General features: G+C 34.8%; 1 protein-coding gene across 1 annotated transcript in view; it reads left to right on the top strand.

The window, feature by feature from the left end:
* The window catches only part of LOC137646501 (uncharacterized), a 1186-nt gene extending 361 nt beyond the window's left edge, over positions 1-825 (top strand). Inside the window, exons 2-3 of the mRNA XM_068379607.1 lie at positions 249-313; positions 581-825. Of these exons, the coding sequence (XP_068235708.1) occupies positions 249-313; positions 581-825 (310 nt within the window). The remainder of the gene's footprint in view (positions 1-248; positions 314-580) is intronic.
* Positions 826-10771: the final 9946 nt, after the last annotated feature.

Consider the following 10771-nt stretch of genomic DNA (forward strand, 5'->3'; position numbering starts at 1 on the left):
ACCTAAATGGTCCTTTAGGGAGAAATAGCCAGGGCCCAGAAATAATACATGGAAGATGGGCTTTGGGAGATCAGAATCAATATATGGAAAGGGTTATGGACTTTGCTGTAGACTTTTATATGGCAGTAATCAACACTTTCTTAAGAAAATAGCCAGTGTAAAAGTGGTAGGTAAGAATCCTAAATTGATTTTGTATTAGGTAGAAGGGTGCATTTAGAAGAGATAAGAAACTGTAAAATATTCCCAAGAGAAGTTGTGACCCACCAGTATAGACTCTTGACAGTAGACTGGGATAGGAAGAGAACAATAAGAGGTAGGCAAGAAATGATTCCAACGATAAGATGGTGGAAGCTGAGAGAACCAAAATATTGGAATAGATTCATAGAGAGAGTTTTAGTCGGGCTTGGTACCTGGGATTATGAGGATGCGGATGAGTGGTGGGAAGGGAACAGCAGTATTCTGAAAGAGTTGGCAAAGAAGTTTTAGGAATGTCAACAGGAAAAGGACCAAGAGACAAAGAAACTTGGTCGTGGAATAATTATTTACAAGAGAAAATCAAAGAAAAAGTATGATGAAACAGGGACTGAAGAAGATAAGGAGAGAAGTAGATTAGCAAAGAAAGAAGCAAAAGTGGTGGTGACACAGTCAAAACAACAAGCATTGGATAATGTATATGAAGATTTGGACACAAAGGAGGGTAAAAGGAAGATTTACAAAATTGCTAATGGAAGAAATAAAGCGGCCACAGATATTTCCCTCATTAAGCAGATAAAGAATGAAGATGGAGTGGTTATGTCTAGCTCATGTGATATAAAGGGAAGTTAGAAGCAGTATTTTGAAAGATTGCTAAACGAAGAAAATTCAAGATCTATAATTGGGATGGAAATCCAAATTTAGGAATGGTAAGAGATATAGATAGAGAAGAAACTAGATTACCCTCAGCAAGATGAAAAATGGAAAAGCTACGGGACCTGATGAGATCCCAGTGGAAGTCTGGAAATGCTTGGGGGAATTTTCAGTGGATATGTTTTGGATCTGATGAAAAAGATACACTGGAAAGAAAAGAGGCCCAGGATGTGGAGGAATAGCTTTTTAATACCCATATTCAAAGAAAAGGGGGATGCACAAAATTGTAATGATTATAGGGCAATTAAACTCCTCTCACATACTATGAAGCTTTGGGAAAGGATTATACAGCGTAGGATAAGGGTAGAGATTAAGATTGGAGAAGAGCAGTTTGAATTTATGCCAGGCAGAAACACGACGGATACAATGTTTGCACTAAGGCAGTTGAAGGAAAAATATAGAGAAGGCCAAAAGGAATTGCATATAGTATTTATTGACTAAGAGAAGGCTTATGGTAGAATTCCACTGCAGGAGAAATAGAGATGTCCGAGAGAGAGAGAGCGGAATGCCAGAGAAATATGTTAGACTGATCAGAGATATGTATGAAGGAGTAGGCACACAAAGAATAACGAGTGTTGGTTTGACTGAGACATTTGAAGCAGGGGTTGGGTTACACCAGGGGTCGTCATTAAACCCCTACTTGTTTGATATACTAATGGATATAATTACTGAAAGGGTGAGGGAACAGTCACCATGGACTATGCTGTTTGCAGATGATATAGTTCTGTATGATGAAACCAGAGAAGGATTGGAGGGGAAGCTGGAGAGATGGAGAGAGGATTTGGAGAGCAGAGGGCTAAAAATCAGTAAAACAAAAAAGGTTATGTGTTGCAACCTGCAGAACTCATTTAATGATATACATCTGCTATGTGAAATAGTAAAGAGGACAGAAAAATTCAAGTACCTAGGGTCATATGTGGAGGAAACAGCAGAGCTCCAAGTCGAAATGAACAGTAGAATTCAAGCTGGATGGAATAATTGTAAAAGAGTGTCGGGAGTTTTGTGTGATCAAAGAATAAATTTACAGTTAAAGGGAAGGCTACATAAAACGGCAGTGAGACCTACCATGACTTATGGTGCAGAGACCTGGCCCATGAAAAAGATCTTTGAGAAGATGTTGTAGATATGAGAAAGCTAAGATGGATGGCTGGTATCATGAAACTAGATAAGGTTAGGAATGACTTGGTAAGGGGAGTATGTTGGGAAGAGGTTGTTGGAGATAGATGTTTCAGGTAGGAGAGGGAGGGGAGACCAAAGAGAAGGTGGATGGAGTGTGTAACAGCAGATATGAAGGGGAGAAATCTCTAAAGTGGAGGACATCGGAGACAGAAGATATTGGAAACGACTTTAAAGAAATAGCGACCCTGACTAGCGGGAAAAGCTTTAGTCGAAGAAGATAAAGAAGATAAGCTATGCGTTGTATGATCTATGGCCTATCAAACTCCTCCTACGATCTTCCTTAAAATTCATACCTCATAAACTCTATTGCTTTCTAGGCCAACTGAAGGCTGAGAAAATTGAATGCACACCACTTAGGCAGAGATGCTTCAAAGGGCAAAAAATAGTCTTAACGCAACACGAGAAGCTGTATGATATAGAGGGATTATTCTGATTGACATATTCCGTTTCTGAGAAGTGATTATATGTGATGGTGTGTGTTCTTCTTGGTTTGATTCACCTATTCATCTACATATTGATTTTTGGCGTGTGAAATGTTTATTAATCTTTATTTGCCTAACCTTCACGGGACTATTCTATATATATATATATATATATATATATATATATATATATATATATATATATATATATATATATACGACGGGCAAATTACATAACCTCCCTAATTCCAAATTCACCTGTTTGTTCTAACATGAATCTGTTACACTTGAATAATACACAAGCTCTGAGAAATTATACAACTCCCAGATGGCAATCTATAGACACACTGAATATCCAAAGGTTCTCTTAAGTACACTCAAAACAAAACTGAGTTATTAATTACTTGAACTATTAAATACAATATCTTACTTAGATTCTTAGTCAGGGATTACGAGAGAGCTCTGCAAGAAATACCGGTGATCGAAATAATACACACTTTGCAAAAGTAAATATATTCTATAAAATTTTGTAGCATTGATACGAAAAATTATCACCAAAATGAATCACTCTAAATATTAGATCTGAACAAAACCTTCGACTAAGACAAGAGAATATTACACTCTAAAAACTATATAATCAAATCTCTCAAAATATTAAATCTGAACAAAACCTCAGATTAAGACAAGAGAATATTACACTCTGCTTCACTGGAAATTAGATTTTACACAAATATTTAATCTTGATAATGAAAATAGTGATTAAAAGCTTATTGAAATTTATATAAAAGTAACTGATAAACTTGTGTGTTTTTAGCTCAGAAAAAGTTTCTGACCAGATAGCAGTACAAATACACTTTACTGTTTTAACCTAAACTCAAAGGGCCAGTTATAAAGATTTATACTAATCCCATACTTATAGTAATGCAATACTCGTGAAATATCTTTCAATGGAGTGGTCAATGTTTGCAGACATTACATAAGATAATGTTGGATAAAGACTTATTCACTTTCGAGAAGGCACACACTCGAGGCACTTGCGAGAGAGAGTTGAACTTTTGCTCTTACAAAGGGATAGGCTGGATCTCTTCTGCTGCTATGTATTCCTAAGGGCACATATATATTGACTTAATCATTCTAGATCCTTCTAGGTCAGGGGGTCTTGAAGCTTAGGTATAGTGCCTAGCGGCGTAAGGTTGCTAACGATCAAGTATCAGATGAATACCAACGCACATGCGAGGCGACTCTCTCTCACCTAACTCCGCCCACCAATTTCGAAATTTAAAAAAAAAGATAAAACTGACTCTGGGGCTTTTTACAATATTCCAACCACATGGATAAATATGTGAAATAAAAAGTTGATTCTTAAAAATAACGTAAATCTAAATTTACTGACTTGAATAAAAAATACAATTACATGAACGATGAAAGTCTTACGTAATTTACATAAAAATACTTAAACCTACAGGAGAGGAACTCACCTTGCGAGCTGGCTATACACCTCTTAAATACACAAATAAAATACATGAATAAAATATTTACTCTACACTAAACCAGCTTCGTAAGAATATATATATATATATACAGTATATATATATATATATATATATATATATATATATATACATATACATATATATATATATATATATATATATATATATATATATATATATATATATATATATATATGAGTGTGTTTGCCTCCTGTAATGGTAAAGTTCCTGTGTGCTATATGATTGACTGAAAAATCAAATCTTATTCGAAATCGAACCATAGAAATTAAAAAAAAGAAATTAAATCAAAATATAGATACAAACCGTGAAAAAATATAAACTGAAATTGAAACCACAACTATGACTTTTGGTTCCCCAGTGTGTTTGAGTATGCCCGGTGTAATAGTTAAATTCCTGCGTACTATATGATCGACTGAAAATTCAGCAAATTCTGTGAAAAACGTAAACTAAAATCGAAACTGCCACTGATATTATTTTTGGAATTCCAATATATGTGCGCAAGTGTGTTGGTGTGTGTGTGTGTGTGTGTTTATGCCCTGTGTAGTAGTAAGTTTCTGTATATGCCTATTCAGGATTGGCTGAAAATTCAAAACTGATTCGAAATCGAACTATAAAACTAAAAGAAATTCTGTAAAAGATATAAGCTGACATGGTTTTTGGCTTTCCAGCATATATTTGTGTGTGTGTGTGTGTGTGTGTGTGTGTGTGTGTGTGTGTGTGTGTGCGCGCGCTGGTGTAATAGCATGTTACCGTCAGAAGCAACCTCTCAACACCACCGCACCCAACAGCTCTCCTAATTTACGTAATTGCAGTCTCGTGTTTCATTAATAAGCTTCAGTACGAAGTCCTGGCATCAAGCTCGGTGTTACCTGAGTCCTTGGTCACGGCCATTAGTGATAACAGCGCGCACTGTACAGATGTGAATTAGTCTCATAAGCTGTAATAGCAAAATGATTATGGCACAGTTATTTCTTGGTAATTATAAGGCAGCCAATCAAAGAATTTCCTTAATTTTAGAGTGGGATAATTCATTCATTCAAAAGATAAAATGGTTATATCCACGGTATAGTTTAGACTGTTAAATTGTTAAACATCAACAATAATTTCCTAAGTTTCCATTATTCTGAAATAATTGTAAAGCTTTATAATGACTACTTATTTATCTGCAGGAGAAGTCTTGGTAAAATTGTCAATAAAGCGAAAAATAAGAAGACTATCTTCCTTCGTAACTCATTTTCCTCCGAGTTTTAAAATCACATCCAGTCAATCCTTGCTTTCATTTTAAGCATGTTTAATCCTATCAGTATTGCTAGGATCTACAACAGAGCGAATAAGGATTAAATGCAAGTTGCTGGAAGGGTCATAACAAAAGCTTCAAACAACACCAACAACAAATGCAGCTGTTTCTGGTATACTGCAAAACAAAGGCTCCAGACATGTCAATTCATATATAGTCATGCTAGCTAGTGCGGATCGATGATGAGGGGAGATTTTTGTCTGATCGCTCACAACAAAGCATTATGTTCGTTTTAATTTCTATTGCTAGCACGATTGCCATATTGAAAAGTAACCTCATTTGTGGTTCAGAATAAACTTAGATGGTCTGTAAGATTGTTCAGTGGCTATTTTCCACTTGGTAAGTGTAGAAGAGAGACTCTTTGTCTATGGTAAACAGCTCTTCTAGGGGAGGACACTCCAAAGTCAAACCATTATTCTCTGGTCTCGGGTAGTGCTGCAGCCTCTGTACCATGGTCTTCCACTGTCTTGGGTTAGAGTTCTCTTGCTTGAGAGTACACTTAGGGACGCTAGTGTATATTTCCTTATTTCCTTTCCTCACTGGGTTATTTTTCCTTGTTAGAGCCCTTGAGCTCATAGGGTCTTGCGTTTCTAACTAGGGTTGTAGCTAAGATAGTAGTAGTAGTAGTAGTAGTAGTAGTAATAATAATAATAATAATAATAATAATAATGATAATAATAATAAAACAATTTATATGACATGGCTTTGCTCCACCAACTCACCAGTAGGATATTTATATTCATATGAATTCAGCCATATTTACGGAAATAAGTTTTGTCATTAAGAGTAGATTACTTTGGAAATACCTATACTTTACAGATGTTGATATATAACTGTTACGAAATTTGACAGAATATAGCTAAAGATGTTATTTCTATTTCCTTCTCATAACTTGTTGCTTCACACCATCCGGGCAATTAGGCCTACATGAACTGTTGGAATTAATTTCATGAAAAGATTTACTTGTTTATTTAGTTAATTATGCCATTAATTCGCAGTTTCAACGTTTTCTTTAATGTCTTTTGAATTATACTTTTGATTAGATAATCCAGGTTTATTGAAATACTGCATTATTATTATTATTATTATTATTATTATTATTATTATTATTATTATTATTATTATTATTATTAGTATTGTATTGCTTTAATTTGGGTGACTTGCCTTTGTAATTGTTTAGTAAGAAATTTAAGAATAAGTGATTATTACTTTTTTGTAATCCTGTGAAATTTCCGATGACATGTTTCCATCGTTTGTTGTAAGATTTATAAAGAACATAATTAAAGACAAAGACATCAACAGCCGGCTTTCTTTTCCCCAGCCCTTCTTGAATGTTTGTACGAAGTGTTAGTCATATTTTAAGGACATGAAATGAGGAACGTGAGCCAAGAATGAAATGGATGAAATTAGCTCAAATAATGAAATAATGGAAAGCGAATGAGGCATGTGTCAGAAACATAAAGGATAACTAACATATAATGTTTGTGTATGAATATATTTATCTATTTATCTATCTATCTGTCGATATATATATATATATATATATATACACACACACACACACACACACGCACACACACACACACACGCACACACACACACACACACACACATATATATATATATATATATATATATATATATATATATATATATATATATATACGGCTGACGATTTAAACAACTTCCCAAGCTCACCACCTACTTATTTTTACATAAATCTGTTACACTTGAAAAGTACCCGAGTTCTGAGAATATTGCGTAAGTCCCAGACGGCAATATTTATGAACACTGAATATTCAAAGGTCTGTTATGTCACACTTAAAACAAAAGCGGGTGATTAATTATGTGAACTTTTCAAAGGCCAATCTCTTACTTCGGTTCTTAGTCAGGGAATACCAGCAAAACACTGAGAAAAAATATTGGTGATTGAAAAAATACACACTTTACAAAAATGATTATATTCTATAAATAGTTAACAGCAACTCACAAAAATAAACACCGAAAAGAAATCACTCGAAATATTAAACCTGAACTAAACCTTATACTCATGGGAAACTAATTTATAAAAATATTTGATTTTGATAATTAATGAGAAGAGTTAACACTTTAACACTCTAATGAACATACAATAATAAAATTTATATATATGTAACTGTTAAATTTACGTCTTTTGGTTACACAAGGTAACAGCACGGTTAAGCAAAATAAATACTATTCACTGTTTAATCTAATCTCACAAGGCCAGTTATAAAAATTTATGTTAAAATGTAATTACATTAACGCACTACACTTGAATTAACATCTAATAATTTCACCAACATTTGGGTAAAAAATCACTTATTCAGGTTTGAGAGGACACACACTTGAGAGGAGAGAGGGCAGACGGACGTTGGCTCTTTCAAAGGGATAGGCTGGGTCTCTTCTGCTGCTTAAGCATTCCTGGTGGCTATATATATATATATATATATATATATATATATATATATATATATATATATATATATATATATATATATATATAAATATCACCCACGAAAGGCATTTAATACCGAATTCTATCTTGGGAATATATATCCACTTGGAATTCATTTTATGGTAACAGCTTCTGGCCGGGTAGAGATTCGAAACTTCACCTGTGGGCCGGAAACCATGCCAGCATGACTCTACCGACAGAGCTATCAAGAGAGATAAAAGTTTATGACAAGTCCCCGTACATATTCCTGTCGAATTCAGGAATCTGTTCATAGACTTTGAAATAAACCCATCTCCTCCATGATAGCTGAATCGTGAGTTTGCTACACGTGGTATTTTAAATAAACATATATCACAAGCACACGTGATTTTAATCAATGTAAATATCACCCACGAAAGGCATTCAATACCGAATACTATCTTGGGAATATATATCCACTTGGAATTCATTTTATTGTAACAGCTTCTGGCCGGGTAGAGATTCGAACCCCTACCTGTGGGCCGGAAACCATACCAGCATGACTCTACCGACTGAGCTATCAAGAGAGATTAAAGTTTATGACAAGTCCCCGTACATATTTTTGTCGAATCAGGAATCTGTTCATAGACTTTGAAATAAACCCATCTCCACCATGATAGCTGAATCGTGAGTTTGTTACACGTGGTATTTCAAATAAACATATATCACAAGCACACAGGATTTTAATCAATGTAAATATCACCCATGAAAGGCATTTAATATATATATATATATATATATATATATATATATATATATATATATATATATATATATATATATATATATATATATACATAGATATATATATATATATATATATATATATATATATATATATATATATATATATAGACTTAACTATTCTATAACCTTCCAGTTTGGCCTACTGGAAGCGTGGTGGACATGGTCAAGCGGTGTAAGGTTGCCAACATAGTAAATTGAAGAAGGGGTACTAACCTTACTTGCGAGACAGCCCTCTCTCAGTAAACTCCGCCCACCTACCTCACGTGACAATAAAAAAAAGAATAAATCTAATTCGAGAATTTTCATGCACTTGCTAACCACGTTGGAACATGAAAAATTACATAATCCCTCGTGATCATACCTCTTGTGTGTCATACAGTAAACCTAAACGAGATTACATAATACTTCGTAGCAAAACTACATGAAATAGAAAGTTAATTCTTATAAATAACATAAATATACATATACTGAATTAAATCAAAATACAACTAAATGAATGACAAAAGTCTTATGTAATACATACACTTACTTAAATCACAATAGTGGAACTCACCTTACAAGTTGGCTGTACAACTCTTAAATACAAAAATGAAATACATGAATAAAATATTTACTCTTATGCTAGGCCAGCTTTGTAAGATAACTCCCCCTAAAAGATTATTGTTTCTGGGTCTGACTCCACCGATTCAGCCTAAGATAGATAATCTGCAATTCTGTTATCTTTATCTGATATATGCGTTACATTAATCTATATGGTTGTAAATGTAAGGAACACCTAGTTAACCTTTGATTACTATTCTCCATTATATCAACAAAAGTCAAAGGATTGTGATCCAAGTAAACTGTAATTTCTTCCTTCTGTGGTCTGGTTACATAAATTCCAAACTTCCCTATCGCTGTGATTAGCACTAGCAGTTACTTTTGAACTAGACCAGCTTCGTAAGATAGCTCCCCCCAAAAAGATTATTTATTCCGGGCCTGAATCCACCGATTCAGCCCAAGATGAGTAATCTGCAACTCTGTTATCTTTACCTGATATATGCTTTACATTAAAACAATATGGTTGTAAATGTAATGACCACCTAGTTAACCTTTGATTATTATTCTCCATTTTATTAACAAACGTAAAAGGATTATGATTGATCAAACTGTAATTTCTTCATTCTGTGGTCTGGTAACACAAATTCCAAACTTCCTTATCGCTGTGATTAACACTAGCAGTTCCTTTTCAACTGTCAAGTAGGCTCATTGATGTTTCTTCAGCTTCCACGACATAAAGAAAACAGGGTGAAGAATTCCTCCCTTGTCGTCTTGTAATAGGACAACTCCAATCCCATTCTGTGACGCATCCATTTGGATGAGGAATTCCTTGTTGAAATCCCGGGATTGTAGTATCGGTTTTGAAGTTAATATGGCCCTCCTTTGACTTTTACTTCTTCATGGTATTTTGATAACGTAGGTCACCGATGTTCTCCAAAATCCGGAATGGTTCTTGGAACTTGTTGGTGAGAAGGAATCTTCTTATTGGTAAGTAAACTAACACCTGTCGTCTTACTGCAAACTGTCTGTTCTCATTTTTCATACTCACCGATCCTTTTCCTCAACTTCTCGACATATTTTCCATCCATTTCCTCTCAATCTTTCCCTTTTTCTTCCAACATTTTAATCGGTATTTTGCTGAAGGGTTCTCCTCGTACTTCAATCGGGTGTAAGGGAGCTTTCCTGATTTACTCATTAGACTTTCCATGTATCTGGCAAACGTAACATGCTTGGAAAACCTGGCTCACATCCTTATGCATGCCAGGCCAAAAAAGTGTTTCACAATCTTCTCCTTTGTCTTCCTAATTCCCATATGCCTCGTCTCATGCACTACGGCGATCACCTGTTTTCTCAGCGGTGCGAGAATCAATATCTGACAATATTACCTGTATTCGGCATTCCCAGAGATATCAGCGAGTCTATGCTTCCTCATAAGCAACCCATCCTTAAGATAATAACAGGTGGGAGACTGCTGTACCTTTGTTTCATCGACCACTCTCTACAATAACTCTGTTAACGTCGCATCCTTCCGTTTGCAATCCTATCAGCCTTTTCCGACTTACTTGTCCTACTTCTGATACTGAGTTTTCTATTTCTTCCAGGTCCATTGCTTCTTTGTCTTCCTGTCCAGTTGTCTGTCATTCCTCTTCTCTCGGGCTCTCTTGGGAGTTCT

This window comes from Palaemon carinicauda, chromosome 9 (assembly GCF_036898095.1).
Source record: "Palaemon carinicauda isolate YSFRI2023 chromosome 9, ASM3689809v2, whole genome shotgun sequence".
NCBI classification, from domain to species: domain Eukaryota; kingdom Metazoa; phylum Arthropoda; class Malacostraca; order Decapoda; family Palaemonidae; genus Palaemon; species Palaemon carinicauda.